Source organism: Apteryx mantelli, chromosome 2, assembly GCF_036417845.1.
Source record: "Apteryx mantelli isolate bAptMan1 chromosome 2, bAptMan1.hap1, whole genome shotgun sequence".
Classification (NCBI taxonomy): domain Eukaryota; kingdom Metazoa; phylum Chordata; class Aves; order Apterygiformes; family Apterygidae; genus Apteryx; species Apteryx mantelli.
In genome coordinates this window covers 141,702,008-141,727,430 of record NC_089979.1, presented here as the reverse complement: position 1 = coordinate 141,727,430, position 25,423 = coordinate 141,702,008, and the positions used below count along the sequence as shown (strand labels likewise).

General features: G+C 39.0%; 1 protein-coding gene across 3 annotated transcripts in view; it reads right to left on the bottom strand.

Moving 5' to 3' along the window:
- Positions 1–25,423, bottom strand: part of SLC25A13 (solute carrier family 25 member 13) — a 111,252-nt gene that overhangs the window by 68,836 nt on the left and 16,993 nt on the right. For all 3 annotated transcript variants that reach the window (XM_067291669.1, XM_067291668.1, XM_067291670.1), the window contains 2 exons: positions 10,563–10,616; positions 6,325–6,467 (listed from right to left, as the gene is read on the bottom strand). In XM_067291669.1, the coding sequence (XP_067147770.1) occupies positions 6,325–6,434 (110 nt within the window). In that variant the 5' untranslated portion in view covers positions 6,435–6,467; positions 10,563–10,616. The remainder of the gene's footprint in view (positions 1–6,324; positions 6,468–10,562; positions 10,617–25,423) is intronic.

Here is a 25,423-nt window from a genome sequence, read left to right as displayed (position 1 = left end):
TTTGTTAGGAACTTGTTAGTCATCCTTTGAAGCCCTCGAGTACTGCATGTTGAGTCACAATTTTTCTAGCAGTAGTGTGCTTGTTCTTCCTCAGCCCAAGAGCACTTTATTCAAATTCATCATTACAGCCAGGTTCCCAAAATGCAAGTGCATTAGCAGAGCACAGATGAAAGCAGAGGTGCCTTTCCTTAAGTTAGTTAGTAAACAGCAATACATAATTAGACAACTTGGCATTGTTTGCAGCGGTAGATTTGATAGAGCAAAGATCTTGAGCAGTTCTAATTTCTCCAGGTCACACCCAAGGGTTTGAATGGAGACCAGACTCTCTTTCTTAAGAAGGCAAAGAGTTGTGGGCTAACCATTCTTCTCTTTCTCTACTTCTTAAATGACTAGGTTGTACAGTTTAAAACTATCTTCAAATGTGTGGCTGCAGGGCCTGCTGGCAGTCTGGGAGGTTTAAGATTGCCCTCTCCCTAGGCTGTTTTATGTCAGAGAAGCCCACATACAGCTTTTATGGTTTCACATGGCAGTAACTGGGGAATGAAGATTTGATTTTGAGTCACACAAAATTCAGTGTAACAAGTGCTAAGAAACACACACAAAAGAACACATTTTTTATTAGAAACTAACTATACCTCTAGGACTTCTACTCAGAATGACCCTGTGGCCAGTTCAATGAAAGCTTCCACTCAGTACACAGTAACAGTGAAGAAGGAAGAGTCTGAATAAGTTAGAAAAGACAATCATTCCATCAACTTAGGACGGCCCTTTACCTTGAGTAATATAGCAATTTCTAGTCACCCTATCTTAAGGGAGTTTTAAGTCACCCAGAAATGTGCTAGGAGTCAGCAGTCAAACATCCAGAAGGTAACATAAGCTGCTTTCTGAGAAGAACATGAAAATATAAGAAGATGAACAAAAGGAGAATATCAAAAAATAAGCATTGTGTAGAAAAGACCAAAAAAGTTGTCCTACATTACCTCCCTCAAGATATACATACTAAAAGTGAAAGGAAGCACATTTAGAGTTAAAAATATTCTAACAAATAATTAGCTTTGGGAACTTACCACCATGGTATATTAGGCAGTGAGAGAAATAAATAAAAAGAAATCTCCCAAGGTATTTTTAATATTAAAACTCACAATCGATGATGCCAGTAAACATATAAGCATCACTTCAGCTTTATTGGCAAAAAAGCCAATGACTTGCTACATAAGCACACACTATCACATGGGCAGTCCGTTATGCCGTTTATTATAAATTCCTTGGGAGCGCCAGGTACTGCCCACTGTTATACACTGAGGAAACTGATACTTAGTCTTTAAATGGAAAAAAACCTCCAATCTCTCCTAAGCCAAAATTAATTAAAAAAGAAAAAAGGCAACATTTCCTTCAAATTTAGATCAATACATCACAATATATTTAGTTCACATTTTTAGTTCTAGACAGTCCTGTTCTAGAGTCTTGTTGCATGCTATCTATTTTGTTCTTTCTGTCCGGGCTTTGTAAACTTTGGGGCAGAAGTGTTCGGTGGTTTGTGTCTGTTTAATGTACATGTTGTCAGGTATGTAACAAATAATTATGTATAATAATGAGTTATTATAACCTGTAAGTCATAGAGTGACAATAAATGAGAGTAAACGTAAAACTATCTGCCAACAGTTTTTATAAAGCATCTTTTTACATGAAAAAACAACTATTATGTGTCCTTACTAACATACCCCAACACATACAGCGATCCCAATACAGAAGAGGATTTAGCACCTATGCTAGCAGAATCCCAACATCAGGCTAGGAGCAACTCGGTGTTGTTAGACCTGGATTTGATTAAATTCCATGCACTAACACTGCTACAAGATTTTATACTAGTGGAAGCATTCTTTGTCACTACTTGCAAGTAATAAACCCCCCTAATAAGTCAGAGACAGATGATTAAAATAACCCATGTCCATTTTTAAAAACAATTATTCATAGTTCTAGGAAGATTAAAAGTGTACAAATTGTGTGGTTCCAGCCAGACTATGAAAGAAGAGGCATTAATATTGGCTGTACCAGCTGAATTCAAATTAACCCAGTTTTTACATGTTAATTAAACCAGCTATTTTCTTCTTATTGTATTTTTGCTCCCTAAGTAGACTAGCCTGCTAGTGATTCCCAACAGATCTATTCTAACAACAATGACGTATTCATTTACTTCTATTATGACCATACAATACAGTAACTGAGCAGTAATTTTTCACAGTCAATTACACGTGTGATTCTTAATGCTTAAAGATGCTGAAATAATGTGTACTACATAGCCATATGCTCACTTCTCTATACTGCACAAGGGTAGTTGCCTGGGTAACACATTTTCTCTCTGGTTTAGCATCAGCCTTTTGGGTTTAGCATAATCCTTCACTGAATATCATTAGGTGTCATTAAACAGCACATATTAACACGGACTTCAATATACTACTTAAGAGTTATTTTATCTACTTAAATAAGTGCTCATTTATATTACAAAAGCAGAGAAAAGCCTAGTAATTTTAAACAGTGCAAAGAGAGAGATGAAATGTTTACAAAATCATACATCAGTCTTAAAGATATCCTACCCAACCGGTCAAAATCTTCCTTCACCTTCACGTCCGCATTAACCGTGGCAACACTGCACAGTTAACTCAGGAACATTGAAATCCTGATATTTTCAGAATATCCACACACAAGAGCTACAAGCCAAATGCAACAACTGGGTACAGTGCAGCTAGATCACTATTTACAACCTCTTCTTCCTTCCTCCATGCTTTTTCTTTCAGTGCTCATGCCCAAAGGTATCTGGGCACCACACAGATGTAATGCTTTTCCGCCAGAGAAAGTCCAAATGTAGCCATACAAAGGAAAAAAGCCCTTACGCACTGTAATAATACATACAAATGCAATGATGAAGAGGTTTCTTCAGAAATCAATGCATATGTTTTTACTGTATCAGCAATTTAAACATGATAACATAATGGAACACAAATTGAAGCTACATCTTTTATTTTATGCTGCAACCTAGGTAAACTAGTGTAAATTGGTGCATTAGGGGATAAATTTATATCCAATAATAATGGAAAATGCTGGCATTTCCAAGTGTTATTTTTGAATAGTTTGTCCTTTCTAAAAATAAAGCATACAGTATTTCTTGGGAAAGTGTTAGTTACTACAGTCCAAACAGAGATGTATAGTAAATACTTATTCTGTTAGGTGTTTAAAAAGTACAAAAAAAGACAAAAACATTATGTTACAGGAGGCAGGATGGGAAATGCCTGGACTGCTGCTGATATGCCTTAATACAGCCACCGTGTTGTTGGAAGAGTTTCTGATCCAGCTGAAGCCAGATGAAGCATTTTTTCAACTGAAGCCAGCAATGGGAAACTTAAGGCCAGAAATTAGGCAAGGCTCATAAGTCTGCTTCATAGAACCTACAGCCATATGAGATAGATGGATATAGATACTGATTTTTTTTTCCCCCCAATCTACTTTACTTCTGGCCCAGTAGGTTGAAAGACTTCTCTGGCCATCAGCAAGAAAAGGGTTTTCTTAAAGGAAACCTTAAAAAGATGCCTCAGAAAGAGGACAGAAGAAAAAATCTACCTCCAAAGATCTCTATGCCCAGTCTTAAGACAGAGATAAAACTTGTTCCCATGGCAACAGATATTCACTGGACACCAGAGTCTCCCTTTAAGAGGTCACAGCAACAGTAGCTTCTGTAGCTACCCTCAAATCCCTAACTCCTGGCAACACAAAAACTGTGCTGGAGCGACGAGGCAAGAGATTCTGCCTACAGCAACCATAGTGATAGTCCATGCAAAAAACCACCGTTCTTCGCTTGCACCCTCCTCTTTCCAGTTTAGGTCTCTGAGAAAAAACATGCAAGAAGAGAATTGCCAGTGTTGTGCCTACTTCATCTGCCTGGTCCACTCTGCATTGCCAATTGCCACAGAATTTACAGATTCTGTTAACTGCTGGCAATTTGCTTAGAAACCCCATCTGAACAAGAGAGAAAACGTAGCATGAAGTTCATTTCCATGCACGTGGTTCACACTAAGGACTTCTGCAACTCAGGGGTAAGCAACTCGCTACCAGTCAGTTTGTTCTGCTAAAGAATGAGGAGCTCTTTTTCTGTCTTGCTTCTTCCTACCTGTGTGACTTACAGATTTCAGTATCCCCCACTGGCTATACTCGGTATCTGTACATAACTTCTCACTGAAATCAAAAGAAATTAAAGTGTTTAAAGAAGTGCTGAGGACAACCTTTGTGCTTCTGGGTTCAGATTTTTTTTGGTGAAGAGTGGTCACACTCACTGATCGTAATGAACAGATGCTTCTTTAAAAAGGAGCAGGGACCTGAGACAGTGAATAAATGCTCTAGAAATAAGGCTGCGGCATTTTCAGAACCCCACTACTTTAAGCCATTAACACTGTAACAAAATTAACTTGTCATTGCCCTTGCAAGCTATCTTCTTTTTTATACTAGAAATAAAGCTGAATTATCAAACAGGCTCTCATGATGGTAAAGCTTCTCTAAACATTCATCAGCCAATTAAAAATGAACACTAACAAAAACACTTCTGTATTTCATTTTGAAACTAGGGGTTCTGAACTAAAAGACTGCCAAGGTGGAGAGAATTCAATAGAAGGCCAAAAGGTCCCATTGCCATTCTGAGCAGATCTCATTCCAGGGACCAAAAAAGGCTGGTCCACATAGCCAGTTCAAGAAGAATTACTTTATGCATCACCAAAAAAACAAAAAAGAACACCCCCCCCAAAAAAGCTACAATGCCAGATTGGAGAGGAAAGCTAATTACTTTCGGAACTTTCTCCATTCATTCACATAAGAGTACACCAGCTAAATCAGAAGAAAGCCTGAGTATCAGGAGAGACTCTCCAAAGACACATTAGAAACATGGAGTCCCCAGTTACTGCACACTGAGGACTGCAGAAACAGACCTTACTCATGGCAAAAAGTTGCAATTAGAAGCCTCAATATTACCCTGCAAAACTTGCAAAACTCCTGCAAGATCACACCAACTTATGAAATCCCAAACTTGTCAGTAAGTTCACATAGACTACAGTTTTACATTTTACTCTTTCTGACACCAGCCTCTACTTGTGAGGGAGATCCAAATCACAAGGTATGGATTATACTCACAATCTTCTTACTACAAAATGGATTTGAAGCCATGTAATGTAGAAAATGAAGTTTTTACAGGCACCAAACCAAGGGAAGAGTGGTCGAAATCTGAGAAAGATTTAGCATTTTCAAATGTCATCTGAAGCCACTACTTTCTTGCTACATTATGCCAATGTTACCAACGTAACTTTTTACAGGACTCTTTTACTAGGGATAACAAACATCACATTAACTTGTCTGCAAGGTTTAAGGTGCTCACCTGCCAGATATGTGAGGTCAGCTGAGCAGAAAAGAGGGCAAGAAACCATCACAAAAGTTCAGTTATATATGCGTCTGGTCGCTAGGAAGCCTGCATTCTCTAGTCATGCTTTATTTATCTCACATTTTACTCTGTGCAACTGCTGATATGAGTCATGCCTGAAGTTTTCTGGTTTCTAAAAATGCCACAACTACAGACTTTAAGTCCATAGCTAATTATTCTAAAGTTTCTCTAAAGATACTTTAAAGGCAGGGTTCAAAAAATGCATTCATATGGGTGAAGAGACAGCTTGCCTGGGCAAGTACCAAAAGCAAAAGCTAGGATTTCATTAAAGAAGGGGGGAGGAAGGTGGAGGGGCAGCTAATCTTGCCTATTGGCAAAGTCAGCCTTTCAAATGCAAACCATGTACAACCAACAACACTCTGTCTTCCCAACCCTGCAAAGTGGCTCCCTAAATACCTTAGTTGCTCCTCCTCCCTCTTGAGGAAAAACAGTGGCAAAAACTTAACAGTACTATGGCAAAACAAAGTAAACAGAGGCACTTTTTTCTATGATCTCTTACATCATCCTAACCTATTTTAAATTGCTATTTGTACATGTGTCTGTGACAAACATATCAAGTAAACAGGGACAGAAAGACGCATGAAGGGAAAGGAAAGCAGGAGTTAGCAGAGCCAGCCAACAAACATGAAAGGTTCAATGGATTAAAAATATATAGTGGACAGAAAAGAGCTTTCTCAGCTACATACCACAAAACACTGTTATTACTCATTCCACTTAAAAGATACTGAATTCCTTTATGTATTGTCGGGAAGGGGGGGGGGGGAACAACTCTTGAGGACCAACACTGTTTTGAAAAGAAGAGTTTTATATTTTCTACATGAACAAAAATGAAAAAAATTAACACTTACCCATCTTTCGTCTGATCAACCACACCTGCAAGGAGCTGTACAGTGCTCGCATTAGGCAAGCCATCTCCAGTTATCTTCAGGTACCGTGTGACAAAGTCATTCGGAGACATGAAAAATTCTCCATTCTTCTCCACACTTGCATACTGTTAAATAAATAAAATATTTAGTGCCTCAGATTCATCCTTCTCCAGGCTACCCACTGTTTCCAATCAGGACCAGACTTACAGTACAGCAGTAAGACAGTTCCTGCTCTGAAGAACCTATAATCTACTTTGAATCAGGACTGAGTCTGTGGGAAGTAATGGAACAGCTGAAGGCTTGGCTTCCCAGCCAAAAGAGCTACAGATTTATGACTATTTGTTCATCATGTCAACAATTTCTCCATATTTAGACTAGAAATAGTTAATACTCCAGTATGGAATGTTTTTTCAAAGGAGAACACTAAGCATGCACACATTTGCAAACAGGTATACGACATTTTAGGACCACTGAAAACTATAACAAGTAGGAGATACACTAGCATATTTTATTTAGCTAAAACAACACCTTTGTGTAGCCAGTGTATTTCAGCACAAAAAGGTGCGTTTGCACCTGAGAAATGACTTTGCTGTGCTAGCGGAGTAAATTATCCCACAAGACTGTCCACCTGAGGGTGCTCTTTTGGAGTAACTGCACAACAGCAAATTCAGCCATAGCTAGTCCCTAAGTAAAGAAGAACCTACAGATTTTCTTCCTTGGTTAAAATGCTGGAACAAGACCAGAGAGTAGTGATTTCCAGAAAAAAAAAAAGTGAGAGGAAGCAAGAACATGGACAAGGCAATTTAGCACATCTGAAAACAAGAAGAGTGATTTGAGATCTTACCAAACACCTCTGGTATTCACCACTCCTTCTTTATGCCAGAGTTACTATTTTGCATATCACTCCAAAACCAGAACTCAACATACCCAAACCTATTTGCTCCATGGGAAGCCACCAGCAACAAGTTTCATGCTCCTTTTTTTGATATTAAAAATATTTTGAAAATAATACATAAACAAAATTGCCTTTGTTACCGCTTTTATCCTGATTCTTCAGTCATCCCTCAAACTTAAAAGCCCTAATTTTCTATAGAAAGGTAAGCTTGAAATCAACTCTAAAAATGTTTTTTTGGGGGGAGGAGGGTGGGAGGGAGAGATGATGAAGACAATAGTTAAGAGAACAAGAATCCTAAGCAATATTTACAGCACCATGCGTTAGCTTTATGTGAAACAGGTCTGCCTCGGGATAACAAACATGCATTGAGAACAAGAAAGCAACTTGCTAATTTCTTTGATTTTTTTTTTTTCAAGACGAGATGATAAAACATTCCTGCAGCTCCCCATAGAGCATTATCCACACTGAAGTAATAAATAAATTAGATGCCTGTTGAAGAACACCACAAAATAGCAAAGACGTGTTTTGTTTTACATTGCTATGCCTCTGCTAAGGGAAAAAAAGCTGCCAATTTTCATTTCATAGAGTCATACTGGTGGCTGCAGAGTACCGTTATACCTGCTGTAGGCATATAATTCTCAGAAGGATGCCAAAGTGTAACAGTAAGTAGATTATTTTCTTCTAGTGCTATATAAATACAGTCTTCAGGTATAGCAATATCTTCAAGGAACGAGGCTTCAGAGAAGCAAGCCCAAACAAAACATAACTTGCTTTGGCATCTATATATTGGTTAGCATTTAAGGATTCAAGTTTCAATAGACACTGTTCGTAAAGCAAGCTTTCTAGCTGATACACTGCAAAGAATTTTAAATTGTATACTTTTATAAGAACGAGCAGATCAATTCATTTCAGTGTAATCATTTGCAGGGAGACAGAATCTTTCAGAATCTCAGCCTCAAAAACTTTTAACACAGCCGCTATTGAGAAACAAATCAAATAAGTCAGACAGTCTATGCTTCTATATTTCATTTTTTTCTTCCAGGCTAACCCCCTGCTAGGGCACTCAATAACAGAAAACGGCACAAGGTTTCAGTGTCCCCCTGTTTCTTGTCATTGTGATTTACTCAAGTGTATTTGAAATCCAATCACGTACACTATACTACATATAGAAAATGACCTTGGAGAATGTCAGCTTGATCACTTTGACTAAAATTTAATCTCTTAGGGGTTATGGTAGAAGACTTAGAAAAAGTAGAGTTACTCTTAGAAATTATCATAACAAAAAGAGAAAAACATCAATTCTATTGGTTTTGGAAAAGAGACATTAAAAAAATATGGTTCTTTACAATCGTATTTTTCCCCACTTTGGCAATTATACCCACAGAGAATTTGATATTATACAATAGTACTTAATGACTTTTTGGTAACTTATTTCCATACATTTTAAATAGCCAAATATTAACCAGTTCAACCCCATTTTAAATAAGATTTGCAAACATTTTATCGTGATTTTGATGTACCAAAAATTCTGAAAGTTGACTGTAATGAACTGTATTTAAACTGATGGCCTCATATTTATTTCTACACAGTGAACATCATTCCTACTTGGAAATGGTATTTTTTAACTCTTAATTGAGTTTAAAAAATGGCTGTCAAGCTATTTTACAAAAAGAAGATTCCACAATCTGCAGAAACAACTGTCTTGGCCTCACCACTTAAAATCATCTGAAGCAGTTTACAGTTTAATTAACACTCTGGCCACAGCTTGCTTGTATTGCACAAAACAACATGCCATAGTCATGCATCCTCTGTCCTTTCTCAGTGAGTGGCATAGCAATTTCTGTATTACACTGAACAAAATGTTGAGATCATATTTCCTCTTCCAATTATCAAGACCCCTTCTTTTCAATGGTGGGGGTAGCAGAAAAGGCAAGAAAAAGGGGCAGGACGCAGTATGTAGTGAGGTCAGCTCTGACCCATCCAATTCACAGCAGCTGAAAGCTAAGGGAGTTAAAATCTTCAGAAACACAGGCAGGCATGAAAAACGTTTCACAGTATTCTCAACAAACCAACCAATCCACCCACAACAACTGAACTTCTCATTCTCCAGAAGGGACCAGACTTCTCCTTAATGTGTTCATCTCCTTCCTCAATGCTGCCATCTTCTCCCCCAGTCAGCAGTCTGCTCCCCATCTGCCTTCTCTGCTGCCTTTGTCTTGTTCTTCAAAAATTTTCCTATGAAAATCTCATTCTTTTTCAAGGGACTTTCTCCTCTCCTGACAGATATCAGTTCCAGGATTTAATAAGTTAAATCTTAATTTTCCCAACTGAAAATTCAATTTCAGAGGTATAAATATGAACAGTATATGATAAAACTATAAATACAGACATATTCATAGTGGCACCTACATAGTATATGATAAAACTATAAAAAGACATATTCATAGTGGCACCTATATATATCGTTAATAAAAGACCATAAAGGCCAATGGAAAAACATGCTCACAGAGACTGGGGCATTGCATTGGAGAGACAGAATGTGGAAGACGGAACTTAAAAAGGTATTAGCTATCTCAGCCACTCAACCGCTTCATAAAAATAATTCAGATTCAAGAGGTCACCGTAGCACCTACCTCACTTACATATATTCTCCAGCCTCATCAATTTCTGTACGCTTTTTCTATTCCAAATTTCTACACTACTACAGACATTGTACTAATAGAGCTTAGAAAGATTAGGAATATTACTTACATTTAGGAAATGGATCACCATATTCCAGCAAAACACTACAGTACGCTTATCTTCATGTATGCAAGCAAGCACAAGAGTCATTCATTGTTTACAACAGTACTTCTACAGCAGGACAACACAGAGGATTGTGAAACTAAAACATGGCCACCATTTCACATGGTGATCTTCTCAACACTTCTACGGAGCTAGAAAACCACAGATAACACTGATGGCAGGAAGGAAGCAAGGATGGGAGAAGGAAGCTTACCAAATGGTCTAACAGCAAGGTGTCTACACTAACATTTTACCATGTGTAGGAACAATATTGAAACTCCCACCCCATTCTCTGAACAATGCACTTTTTTTTCTAAGATAGTAATACTTCTTCTGAGTCAATACAATAATCACTCAGGAATGTACCTGACTTCTTGGTGAGCATTGTTCAATTCTGATAGTGGTATTTAAGTCTAACATGGTAATAATACAGTGAATGATTAAGGGTTGGAAAAACTATCACAAGTTGTATGCTGCAATAAAGGAGCAAAAGATATGAAAAATTTAAGCTGAAAAAGTGAAATATTTACTTTATACATACCTTCAAAAATATTGTTTTCAACTCAGCTGGATCAGCTCTCTTGGTTAGAGCCACCTACAAGTAAATACAATTACATTAACATGCATAATTTATACAAAAGATGTCAAAGTGTCATTTAAAAGAAGAACTCAAACAACAGAATGAATGATGAAAATAAACGTTCGCCTTAGATAAATTAGGTACTGCTTTAGCTGGTCATGTTTACTTTACTGATTTTACATTTACACTGTTAGTCAACATTTTTGTTACAACTGCTTCCCTTATGCAAACCACAATTCTTAAACAAGCACACATTAACAAGTCATGTAAGTATTCAACTATCAAATTCTTTCAACATACCTCTCTGCTTGGATTCAACATTACACCATCTTTATCATATAGATTTTTCTGCTTTTAGCATCTTTCACCTAAGGATTTCAGAGTACCATATGCACCCCTCAACTGACAGGTGGCAAAAATAAAACGCTCAGATTTACCAAGTTGTCCTAGAAAGCAACTCAGTAAGAAACTGAATTCCAATATAATTATTTGGTTTACCGGTACTTCTACCTCCTACTTCCATCACTGTAAATTATTTAAACTTACAGTGTAGACTTTTTTGATACTCCCAAAGCACAGTATCTAGACTTTTCCGCAGATCAGACAACTAGCCAGTGACAGCTAAAATCTAAGTTTAATTAATCACCACAAATTCAAAATGACTAAACAGAAAACTCTTTCTAAAACACTGGATTAAAAAATATTCTATATCCACTATGGAATAAGCTCTGTCATCCTTCTCCTCCGTGACATACCGTGCCATCCATTTGCTGCTTCTGGCAATGAGCAGATTCATCCCCTTCGTTTGTGCCTGCTTTAATTTCCCACTCCTCTTTCAAAATACTTTGATAAAAATCTTACCTGTTGCCATAATAACCATCATCTGATAGTCAGTTCAGCACACTAACCTATTTTGAAACCCCTCAAATTACTTTGTAAGCATACTTGGGTTTTTCCGAAAAACAAACAAACACCCAAACTTGTGAAAACACACTTCTGTAATGGGGAAAAACAGACAAAGGGCAAGACCTAAAATCTTATCCTCATCTCAAGATTAAACATCAGAAACTTTATCAGGATTATATGACTACCTTCCTTCTTACCTCTCCAGAGCAATGGTAAACTGTAACAGTGAATGTACCACCTAGACTGTAAATGCGATTCTAGTAGCACACTAGACTACTGCAGAAAATGGTAGTGGGGGGGGGGGGGGGCGGTCTGTACAACAGCATTATATCCTCACTCATACATTCAGTTAAGAATCATCAGTAAATTTTTCCTCACCTTAAATGGGTCATTTAAAAATAAAATAAAAACCTGAGAATATTTTATGAGAAGTGTATGAAAAGGGCTTCTTATAATAAAATTTTAGAGTTACTCTAAAAGAAAAAAAAACACAGATCTGCAGGTATGTTATGCTAGGCCTCAACGGACAAGAGTCCACAGTTGGAGTCCCAATTCTGTGCTTGCACAGAAATCCGTGTGGAGGCAGTTGCAAAAATCAAAGCGTAATTGTGAGGCTGGGAATCTAAAAACGTGTATTTTCTAAAGTACACGCTGCCCTAAATGTAATCATCGTGTAGTAAGCAGAGATTTATTTTAGCTCCCTCTGCAAGACTCTGGCACTCTAGAGCAATCAGGAACTTTGTGAGGAGAAAAAAGAGAAACAAACCAACTTTCCTATACTGCTGCAACAAGTACACGTACACTAAACACATTTCAAATATCTATATCCATTAAAAATCCAAACAGTATCATATTTCATCTGTCATTAAGTTTAAATTTTACACTGTTCTAGAAATCTAAGCATAAAGAAACTGAGGCTGAAAAGAACAAAGGCAAATAGCACAGGTTGATATTCATACTTCAGCCTCTATTGCTTTAGTTTCACTGAAATTAGCAGTTTTGGGAAACCTGGCACAATCATGCTCAAGCCCATCTGCCATTTTTCTGCCTTCTTTGGATTATGTTTTGTCACAGCAAGTTTCTTTCCAACCATACTGAAAGACAGGCTGAAGTTGGTCAGGTCAGTATACCAGGGGCATTGCAGACCTGCAAGCCAAGCACTAGTCGCAGACCATGGCTTCCTTCATTTCATGCAGTCTATGGCCACATTTTTCCATATCCTGGGGAACAGGAGAGGAAAGGGATGACTAGCACTGGATAACAGGTCCATTAAGGTATAACCCATCAACCTCCATTTGAAAGATCTATTAGATCCCAAGCAAGGAAAAGATCCTCTATCATATTGTGTTACAGCTTCAGAAGGACTGATGCAAATACAGCCATATCAATGCTAAGAAGAGAAATATTTAATTTAATTTTTCATCCATTCCCAGCTGTGGACAAGGCTCAAGCTGCACACAGAGACATAACAAGAACTGTTCCTGATGACAGATGTCACTAGCAGATTCCGCTTCTGGAATTGATCAAAATAATGCTTTCAGTACTATTCCGAAAATTGTTCCCAGTTATGTTAGCAGTTGAAAGTGGGCTAAGTAACCTGATGCCAGCAAGCACTACAAGCCAACAGGTAGCATGCCTGATGTAAATTGACCCACAGACACCATGTGCTTTTCCTTTGGTACACTCAGATCATGTTTACTGATATTCATATAAATGGTCTTAGGTGACATGGTTTGTTAATGGAAGAAGTTCCCCACTTTATTTTCTCTCCATAAAGACAAAAAACAATCTGAAATAAAACCAACTATGAGCTGGTAGGCATGACATCTCCGTAATCATGTGAGGAGGCATTTGATAAAGCAGATCTGAGAAGAATAATGTTTGTTATTGCCCTTTACAAAGAGAAGCTTTGTAACAGATGTTAACACTGAATAAAAACCAGTTATTTTTATTAAATAAGATTTAGTGAAGAAAGCTCTCCAGCACCCAACATTTGTTTTTTAAAACCAGAAGAGAACATGGAATATAGGCTTCAAGGAAGAAACTAAACTTGTAATAACGTCAGGACATACCGGAGAAAAGACTGGGATAACACACAGAAAACGTCAAAGGGGATTTTCATTCCTAGAGATAGATACTTTAAAGTTTTAGCCAACGTCAGCTATGTGTATTTGTGCTTTAGACTGCATATCAAGCCAGCACCATACATTTCAGGCAATATAAGCAGTGAATTAAAACCCTAATCCCTTCCATTAGCAAAGACATTCAGCAAAAGGGTGCAGAGGGTGCACAGAGAAAGGGAAAGCTCTTTCAGCGAGGGACAGAACAGGGGTTGATTTGCATGCTGGAGATGTTCTTATCTTTAGTATCCCCTGCACCTTGATCTTTATCTCAGTACATTTTCTCCAGCTGAGCTCTTTCCTCCTTGTTGACTGGTGCTCATTCAATTTACACTGATATCCATTTTCAGTCTCACTTCCACACTCAACAAGAAATGAAAACAAACCCTTCCCAGAAAAATGTAGCTGTATAACACAAAACAGAATCCACTGGGAATCAAAGAATATATTCGGTTTCCAATCAATTCTATTAATGTATTTGTCATGCATAACGCAGAAGGAAAAAAATTGTCAGATGTTATGTGACATCAAAAGATACAAGAGGACTAGTAAAGTAGTGTCTGTGTGCCACTCAGGAAAGAAGACAGAAGAGAATAAGCACTAGAGAGACAGGGCAGCAGGAAAATCAGAATTAATGCCAATACAGCATTAACCCAAATGGTAAATATAAAATGTCTGAATTTCCCACTGTTATGGTGAAGATCATTTTAGTAGCCACAATTTGGATGGAGTAGAAAGTGATGAGGACCCAAGAATATTTGGGCATTGTTACAATATTCCCGAAAGTTTATTGGGACAGCAGCAAGTCCTAAGAAAGACGAAGAGATAAACTTTTAAAATGCTGTTTCTTCCTCACAGCTTAACTTGAATACAGCTCAAGTGTGAAGAAGAAAGTTGATGGAGGAAAAGATGTCTCCTTCTATCTCATTGTCATTAAAATTCCTGGCTTCAAGCAGGCAACATGCTTGAGAACTGCCCTTCTCCAAGCACAGAATTGGGGTTCTGGCAGATCTGCCTCACTGTGGAGAGTTAGGGAGCTCCACCTATTTAATTTTCGGGAACATACCTAGAAGCACATACAAAGCAAAGATGCTTGAATCACAAGCTCTAGTACCTTCATGTTGAAATTAAAAGCATTTTTTAAAAGCTCTTCCATTCTTAAAAACTACCAAAGAACACAGCGTATTCTCCACCACTAAAAGACCTCAAGCCATGATTGAAACCTTATGTCTTCTAGAGGTATTCTTTAGTTTCATCACAAGTTATAAGTCTACCTGTAACACCCATATGCATGTTGCCCAGTTTATATAATAGGTCTGATTGGATGATCATAATGTTTGGCTACAAATATACATACCCATTCAAAATGTGTGACTCAAAAGGAGATCAAGCCAGGGTTTAACCTTGCATTTCTGTTTAAATGAGTGACTGAAGCATAGGAAGCCAGTTAAAATGCAGTTACAGCCCAGGTTTGAATTCACACCAGAAATCTATTAATACTGCATGAGTAAAATCACACTCAAGGTTGCCTTAGCTGGGAATTACCTTTCTTACATATTTACACTAATATTAATAATCGCAAGTTGCAAAGGTGGTCTGTATCAACATCTGTCCAGGGTACCATCTCCTATTTCAGCTGCCCAAACAGTCACTTTTAAATAGCATTTTTTAGTCATTTTAGCTTAGCATGCATCTAGTATTCTTACCTAAAAAAAGGCATTGTATTCTTCCTGCATTGTCAAAACCTAAGTAAAAGAACTTGATTGTGATCTGAAATGGTAAAGTGACCTAGACAGAACTCACCATTACTGGCAAGTTTACAAGCAAGACATAGACAAGCTCACTAAACAAGGAATTGGATGACTGAAAGGAAACTGCACAGAAGGCAGATCAAAAAGACACTCTCAACAGACCTCCTAAGATGTATGTTGTTCCTATGAAAATATAATCAGATGGCATTTCCTACTACCTACCCAAAGGCTGAGGGTAAGCACTATAAGAGAAGCTGAAAACTACTAAGCAGGCACTCATATTGCATTCAGCTTGAGCAGTAAGAACACAGTTTCCTCAATAATCAGCAGCCTTGAGATAAAAACATTAATTTTCTAAAATCAATTTTCATCCTCAGAGTTTAACATGTTGGGCTTACAATTGCATTTTGCAAAGGTGGAAGCCTACCAACTTAAGTAGCAGTTATTGCTTTCCTTTGGCTGAAAAGATATAAGGCTGTCTATCAAGCTTAGGAAAAAAAAACATTATTAACACTAATCAACAATGTCGTCTGGATTCTACAGGATGATTCAGTATGCAGAGCTACAGAATAAACACTACTGAAACTAGACAGCTGCGCTGAGCCTACCTGCACTGTGGCAAAGTAGAAGAAAACTTGCTAGCTGATGGAGACAGCAAATCTCAAGCAAAACTATTTTCATCTGTCCTCAATCTGTCAAAATTACAAATCTCTGGACAATTCCCAGTCCAGCTTCTGCTCCATGAGAAGTGGAAGCCTCACTTCCCCCAAGTGCATCAAAGCTAACATCTACTTTATTGGGCAATTACATGCTAGCTTTGATCCTGCTTTCAAAGTCCCAAAGCAAATGTAGCTGACTTTTCATAAGATTGGAGATCAAGGAGATTTCCAAAAGCCATAGTATTTTTCCATGCAAACTAATCAGGAGACGAAAACATAGTTACACTGTCAATTACCTATGCACCGGAAAATGTTTGTGTCATCCTGCAAACACATTATTTTCCAATTTGTCCAATGCTTCCAAGTAGGTGCAGATACAAAGGTGAGGCAGTATAAGGAAAAATATTCCAAGAATATCAAAATAATGGGCTATGTAAGAAGACTTTTAGACTGTGTACGCCTACTATTTTCTTCCTTAAAGGCCTGGAAAACAGAAGGATCATAAAATACTAGTCCAATAGTAAGGTAAAAATAGCTAGGCATTGATCATTGCTCAGCAAAATTGTTTAACAAAAGGAAAAAGAATCATATTGCAATCAGTACTGTCCACTCCAAAAAATTAAGCATGTGTCAGGAAATGCACTAGGAACAAACTGGGCTGTAGTTGGTAGTCAGGCTCTGGACTAGAACAAGGATGCCACAACTGTTCACCAAAAAAAAAAAAAAAAAAAAAAAAAAAAAAAAAGTAAGCTTGCTTCCTACAACACAACATGAAGAACACGTAAGAAACAGAAATTGAAAACCAGCTCTTTGTGAAAAGCAGAAACAACCCTTTCACCTTTCATGTCACTATGAAAAAACAAACCTCCGCTCTCCAGTCAGTCTCCACCAAACTGTTATGAAGGACTACAACACCCTGACGATATCAGACCATTTTCTTCCTCAAAGCAATATTCCCTATTCTCTCATAGCTCCTCTACAACACATTCTTACCCAGATGTTCTTCACCATTGTGATCCACAAGAACACAAAAGGATGACAGCTTCTGCTTTCTATTAGTGTTAGCGAGTTTGCTAAGGCCATTATGTACTGTTGACATATCCCAATGTATCTTAGCAAACTACAGCTCACCACTCACTGGAAGAAACACAATAATCATACATAGTATGTATTAGGGATTCTCCAATAAAAAGCAGTTAATTTACAAATAAACAGCTAATGAGAATGGTCAAATATGACTTTCATCAACCCACAGGTATTTTTCAAGAACACCCCCTTCTCTTGCTCACCAGATGGATGGGATGGATGCTAACTCTATTATAATTCTACTCTCCCTTTTGCTTCCTTACACCTTTCAGAAATGGAGACATAGCTAAGTATTATGAATGTCAGCTTGCTAAAACATGTTTGGTGGCATCCTCAGTCCAGTTTATAGACTCTCCCTTTTGATTTTCTCAGGGCTTGTACAGTTACAATAGTACTATTGTATACCCAGTGCATCAGCCATGAACTCGAGACATCCTCTGCCTCATGTTCGTCTTCCAAAAGCAGTCACCCCAGTACTAGCAATACCATTTTCTGTAAGCTAAGGCTTACATCTATCAAGATAACAGTTTTCTCACTCAAAGAAGCAAAGGGTAGAAAACTTCAGTGTAACAGCAAGATCAAAAGTAGCTCCTGGAAGAAGCAGAACAATAGATACCAGTATCAGTCAAAAGTCATTAGGGAGAAGCGATGGAGTATTAGGGCAGCATAAATTTTATCTGACACCTGATGTTGTTAGCATAAAATGCATATTTGGAGCAGGGCTAATCAACAAGTGAGCCACAACTAGGACAGAAGGCCACATAACACCACGGTTCAAACAAGGGGGCACCTTCAGGAGGCATCTTACCACCATGCAGAGCACTAGTGAGGTCTAGGAGAGCTGTCCCAGGCTGCAACACACAAACTACCAACAAGCCTCTCCAAGGTCCCAATGCTCAACATTCCTGAAAACTCACTGGTCAATGAGGACAGTCAATCCTGGTTTCATCTGGCTCCTAGCTCCAGTCCCCAAATACCCAGGTGCTCACTGTGCCCCCAGTCTGGCACGAAGCAGCTTTTACAGTCTAAATGATCAGCTGCTTCTATCAAGAATAGCGACAGTTAAAGCTTCCGGGAGAGGCCGGGGGGTGGGGGTGGGGGCTGGAATACAACACAATGCTGCACAACCCAGGAACTTCCCAAAAGTCCTGCGCTCTGAAAAAGCCTGCTCCTAAAAACATCCTCCCATACTCTATCTTCCCCTTCATAAAGCATGGAACCAAGACAGAAAACAACAGCAGCAACATATACTCTGAAGAGCATTATAAAATTTTTCTCCGTGATTTTCTGTTCAGAATGCCAATGAAATGGAATTTAAACCACGACATTAAGTCCCAGTGAGCGAGCAGGACAGTTTGTAGCAATAACTGCTGATCTTCAAAGAAAACAAACCAGGAGTGGACAGTGTTGTTATAGCGGGGTATCGCAGCAGACCAATCTGCATTTAGCTAACTAGTAATTCTGTCGTTATAAGGAAATAAAAAATATTATATGGATGTGCAATGAGTGCCTATAAAGACTATGTGAAGGTTGATATCAAGGTGTTGCTAAAGGAACTGCCATATTAGCTGTGACATCATGCTTGTGAATAAGCAAGTGAAAGAAATGGGCTGGAGAAAAGTTCCTATACATTACATGTCTCACTGATAGTTGCATGACAAGAATTACATAGGAATAACTGACAGGTAAAAGTATTTTGTTTCAGTGTTGTGTTTTCTTCTTTGATTGAACACAAAAGTTCACTTTTCAAGATCCTATTTATAATCAGATCCATCTATTCAAGTCTATTCAGAACGCTACACCTCAGTAGCTCAGAGAACTGGGAAGGATGTGGGAGTGGGCATGAATCCCTATGTATGCATGGATCCAATTCTACAATATTAAAAAGAACAAAAGACAACTGCGTAATGGCAGCAGACAGCATCTCACACACAGAGAGCAAACTTACTAAAAGCTACAAATGGTGGGACTCAAAGAAAATCCTCAAGTCCTGCAGTCAGGAACCTCTCCTCATAGCCAACAGACACAAGAACAGCAGCATTCCAGCAGAGACTCAGGCAAGTAACAGCATTGTGCTACTGAAACATGAAGAAAAAAGCAGACAGCTTTTCCTTTTTTTTTTTTTGAATCTGTACAGCACCCAGCACAGTGGAGTACTGGGCCATGGTCAGCATGCCTATGCTCTATGACAACTGAAAGAATGAAATACCCACCTTTCCCACAGACAAATATGCTAGTCAACCTCCATCCATCGAAAATCTGGATCTTTAAACACAAAACATATCCATTACAGATTGTCTCCATTACAGATTGTCACCTGCAATCTCAGGATACATATGCTAAAATGTAAGTGTACAAATATGCTCTCTTTTGCCTGCAAGCAATGGATCTCGTGAACTGAATTTGCCACCCTTTGTCCAACTCCCAGCCTGTGGATTTCAGTATTAAATTATTAGGTAATCTCCTTAAAGACACAGCAATTACAAAGTAAAGACAGTTTCACATTTTCTTTTACAGTTCTTATCTTCAGTATTAACAATAACCAAATTCTTGGTGCTTAAATATTAGCAGATTACACAGTTGCTACAGGCCACTGTGGGCATGTGACCTTCATTCTTGATAAGGGCCTGAAGAGAAAGTTGAAGCTATCAAAGAGGGTACTTGGAAATAATTTGCAGTTTCAAGTGGGAATATAAAATAATCCAACAAAGGCTTAAGTCAGTTACATAAGGCAGTCATTGAAATACTAAAGGCTGATCTGTCAGTGACTTGACGCAGCTCAAAATTATTAAAGAATTTACAACAACTTTCCAAAATTTGCAAAACTTTTAAGATACTTGACAAAAATAATTAAAAATCTCTCATCTTCTTAAGAACCTGGGGAAATGTTTCCAACATTTTAATACAATTTAATTAGAAATTATTTTGATTTTAGCTTGAATGATTTTGGTTTCTCCTCTGCGAGTCTCTGCGAGATTTTATTATATATATTTGCATAAAGCAATAGCTGTTTTGTTAAAACATGAAATTTACTTGTGCTGCATAGTCCTCATAATATTTTCACGAGATCATTTGGTTGCTGTGGAGATGATGATGATGTCAAATTGAGCATTTTGATTTAAAGCCAGGGATTAAGAAAAAATGAAAAATCCTAAAATTTATTTTCATGCAAGCATCTTTAGGAGAGAGAAAAGCAGAACAAAACTAAGTCATTTTTATTTGCCAAGAATAGTTATTTCCATTTTATTTTCTCTAGGGCCACTGCAATTACCTTAAAACCTAAAAACATAAGTTTAAACAAACATGGAATGAAGTTTAAGGTATTAGAGAAATTCCAGCACTATTGTTTCAGTGTCTCATTAACCAAGAGTTCTTCTACTTTGTTCCTTAGACACTTCGGATTCAGTTGGACACTGAATTTGGATTCACTCTGGACCATGACATAATCCAAAGGATTAGAGCAACATGCCTGCTATCCCACATTATGCTACTGATATCAGCCAACAAAGCAGCTCCCTTTTTGTGACCAACCACTTAAAGTATACTAAAATTCAAAAAGGCCTTTTCTGATCAGTTCATTCAGCATTTTGAAATGCAAAATTAATACTTTGCCTCAAGAAAACACTGAGTGATCAATCAGCAGCTAGAACTCACAGCTTTCATAAACTATTGCCCAGGACCGTGTCCAGACAGCTTTTGAATATCTCCAAGGATGGAGACTCCACAACCTCTCTGGGCAACCTGTTCCAGTGCTCAGTCATCCTCACAGTAAAAAAGTTTTCTTTCTGTTCAGATGGAAATTCCTGTGTTTCAGTTTGTGCCCATTGCCTCTCACCCACAAGAAAAAGGAAAAAAAGTTGGTTTAAAATTCTTAATTTGTAAGAACATATTAAGTACCACTTTATATAGTATTTAGGTTGAACACTCACACACTTCAGAGTAATTAGGCTTTCTTCTAATTTTTAATATTTTGTTTCAGGTTATTCTTATAACTGAGATACTGAATCTACAGGTTACATGTAATGAAACATTGAAAGCAAACTGCAAGATGTTATAGTCCTGCTTGTTTTCCTTACTATAAGATGAAAAGAGAATTCCAAAATTTTTATAGTGCAATGTTACAATGCAGAAAAAATATCAAAACCACTGCTTCATAGCATTCGATCTTGACAGAAAAGATGCAGACCAAGTAACTGACTTGGGCACGTGAACAGAGTGAAAGCAAATGCAGAAAGTTTGTTGTTGCCATGTTTTTCTTCCTTTTGAACAGCATCAACATGGGACTAATTCATGATCTTTACAAAGTAGTTTCCAGTTAGACTGACACACAATGGCAAGCTGCATTAGACAGGTGAAGTGACAGGGAGGAGGAAGGCTGACTTGATGTCAGTGACAAAAACTATTTTAATGGAAATGTGAAATTATTCAGAAATTTCTTCCCTAAACATGTGAAGATTTCTCTAGTCAGATTCAGACTGCACAATGGGCTGAGAGCAGGAATCAGCCAGACACAGTATTTTTACATACCACTTTTTTTCTAATGGCTTTTCATACCTGGTGCCATACTTAAAGGCTTCTAACTGCCAAAGATCTGTTAAACAAGTGATGTTCATCAAGCAGTAGTTGTCAAACATGATAAACAACTACAATAATAAAATACGTGACCAAGAGGTTTTAGTAGCTGAGGAGCCAGGGAAGAGTAGAAACAGGTCATACTTCCAAGGCAAAGAAAGATTACAAGAATAACAAATGATCTGCTGTTTGTTTACTGATACAAATTTTCAGACCTCTTTTCTTCTCTCCCAAAATTAGACCTATGTATCAGGTCTTGCAATGGATGGATGTGACAGGAAAGACACCTAATAAAGAAGAGCAAATGCCTGACAGACACTGCAGAACATACCTTTCAATTAACCCCTTCAAGCAGGGAGCCTCTCCCCTGCTGCTGATACAGGACAATAGCCTGGTCTCTCTCTGGCTCTCTAATATCATATACCAGATCACAGACCCAGCCGAGATGCTGTAGTGGGCACTTGGCATAAAAGAGTTGCAGAAAGACTGCAGAGCAACACCTCAAATTAGCAAGGGTAGGAAGAAATGTAAAGCAGATGATCTCATTTCTCAATGTAGGAGGCCTGAGAGGTCTGTTTAGGGCTTTGTTACATATATATATTTACATACATACTGTGGATTGGAGGCCTGTGTTCAAATGTGTGGCAGTATGTGTGTATATGCATATACTTTTACATATATTACACAGATGAAGAATCTTTTGGGTCATGTTCCCGCTGATGGACATTTATGTTTTAGAGATGATATCTGCATTTTGATTACACCAAATCTATCATATTTTGCTGAAAGATACTGTAATAGGTAATAATTTGTTACATCAACTCGTGAAGTGATTTTACCATGAAACTAGGTGCTAAGTACCGGCTATCACCACAGTGATTGTACTGAGTCAGCAGAGTGATATTGTATTGTGAAATGTATGCGCGTGACCTGAAAGGCACCACGTACAACGCAGAGGAAGACGCCAGCTTTCATCCCGACCCCCCCCAGCAACAGCCGGCGCAACCACAGAAGTTACAGGCATATAAGGGGACTGTGAGCGGGGGATCGCGCGCGCCGTTGGTGGAGCAGGAGACTCCCCGGCCGCCCAGCGCTGTTTTGCTTACTTGTGACTTGCTCAATTATTCTATTAAATTGGAATTTATGCAACCCGGCCCGAGTGGTTGTCAATTTGTCGCGTTTACCCATAACAATTTGGTGCCGTGACTCGGATGCAGGCTTCCCTGGTTTCGGGACTCTGACTCAGGGGAGGCGCCCCATCCCGTCTTCGGATGGCCCCTGAGTGGGTAGTTCCCCTACCAGAACCTGTATTTCCGAACCCTAAATCAGGACAAGTAAGCAAAAGAACTGCAGTATCCCGTAAACTTTGTGCACGAAGATCCGAACGAAGACTCAGGATTGAGTAAAGTATTGGTAAGTGGTTCCGTTCGGTTGGGGTGGGATCCCCGGAGCACGTCTAAGTGAGACGTCCCCAAGGGACGAAGCGAGAGCGGACCCTACAGTAGTGCGGTTCCCATTGTCCGCGAGGGCGTGGGCCACGACCTAGGGGAGCGATTGAGCGTGTGTGTGTGTGCTCCGGAAGATGGGACAGAAAAAGAGCAAGTCTTCTGATCCCATAGAGGGCTTTACAGTCGATAGCCCTTTAGGATTAATGATTAAGTATTGGAACGATTGGCCCTCCCGAAAAGGCAAAAGTCGAGAGAAAATGGTACATTACTGCATGCAAGTATGGGGTGGGAAGCAGATTAGAAGAGACCCCCTTTATTGGCCAATATACGGGTCTTTTGAAAATTGGATATGTCAGGCCCCAAATATATATGTGAATTCAAAGGAGCCCTTTAGTTTAGAAGAAAGTGAGTATGCTAGTTTATGAATAAGACCAGATACTCGAACCATGATATTTACCCTGAAAGAGAAGGGTTCGAGGAAGAAAAGCAAAATATTGGAGGAACTTCCCATTTCTCCTCCCCCCTATATTCCCTCAGCTCCAGCTCAAAACCCAATACCAGCCCCTCCTCATAGCCCCCCCCCCAACGACCCCGGACTGGGATCTAGACCCTCCTAGTTCCCCAGAAGAAACCCGAAGGGTCACGAGGAGTCAAACGAGGGGAGGTGGGCGACCTGATCAGCTGTACCCCTTGCGAGAACTCCCCATGGGAGGACCGCAACCAGGGATGGGTTTTGTGTCCGTGCCCCTGAGTTCAGGGGATGTACGGGATTTTAAGAAGGAAATGGGGAATTTATTAGAAGACCCTTTAGGGGTGGCTGAAAAACTAGATCAGTTTTTGGGTCCTAGCCTTTATACATGGGAGGAATTACAATCCATTTTAAGCATATTATTTACAGTGGAAGAAAGGGAAATGATCCGTAGGGCTGGGATGCGGATTTGGGATCAACAGCACCAACAAGGTCCCACAGCAGATATCAAATGGCCCACCCAACGGCCGGACGGGGACAATCAGAATGCTGAGCATCGGACACATATGTCCGATCTAGGAACCATAATAGTTCAGGGAATCAGGGAATCTGTTCCCAGGGGGCAAAATATTAATAAGGCCTTCATGGAACAACAAAAAAGGGATGAGACACCAACAGAATGGCTTGAGAGACTTAGGAAAAACCTGCAACTTTATTCCAGGGTAGACCCCAGTACCCCTGTGGGACAGGCTCTATTGAAAACACAGTTTGTAGCAAAGGCCTTTCCAGATATCAGAAGGAAGTTAGAGAAGTTAGATGATTGGCAAGATAGAGGACTGGATGAATTGCTGAGGGAAGCTCAGAAAGTGCATGTGCGAAGGGAAGAGGAAACTCATCGGCGGCAGGCAAAGATTCTGGTGGCAGCAGTCCGAGAAGGACAGAGAGGGATCCAGGCGCAACCTCCTAGGTCGTATAACAGACCTAAAAGAAAGCCACCTCACCAAGAAGGACAACCCAGAGAAGTCGTGATGAGGGACTTGAGGCAGGTTGAGTGTTTTTATTGCCAGAAGAAAGGGCATCTGAAGAGGAATTGCAGGAAGCGAATGCAGGATAAGCAAATGTTCCAAGAAGATTAGGGGGGTCAGGGGCTCTATCTGCTGGGGACTCATAAAGGAACCGAGCCCTTGATAAAATTGAAATTGGGTCCCCAGCGACAAGAAGTAGAATTCCTTGTGGATTCTGGGGCAGAAAGATCTACTGTCCAAACGGTACCCTGGGGGTGTAAACCATCCCCAGAGAAACTACAAGTGATAGGAGCTAAAGGAGAACCCTTTAAGGTCCCAGTAATTAAAAATGTGAAAATAGAATCAGACTCTCGATTAAGTGTGGGACCCTTTTTATTAGTTCCCGAAGCTGAATATAATTTACTGGGCCGAGATATGATGGTTAGTTAATAGAATCAGGGCCCCTAGACAAAACTTGGTCGGCCCAGGCTTGTGAATTGTATGCGGTTTTTAGAGCCTTAGAAATTTTAAAAGGCAAAATAGGGACTATATACACCGACTCTAAATACGCTTATGGAGTAGTACATACATTTGGGAAAATATGGGAAGAAAGAGGACTGATTAATTCGCAAGGGAAGAATTTAGTGCACGAAAAATTAATTAGAAAAACTTTAGAAGCTCTGAGGGGACCTCGGAGAATCGCGGTAGTACACGTTAGGGGCCATCAAAAGGGCACATCTTACCACATAAGGGGAAATAATCTAGCAGATGAAGAGGCAAGAAAGGCAGCTTTACACCTATTGTCTG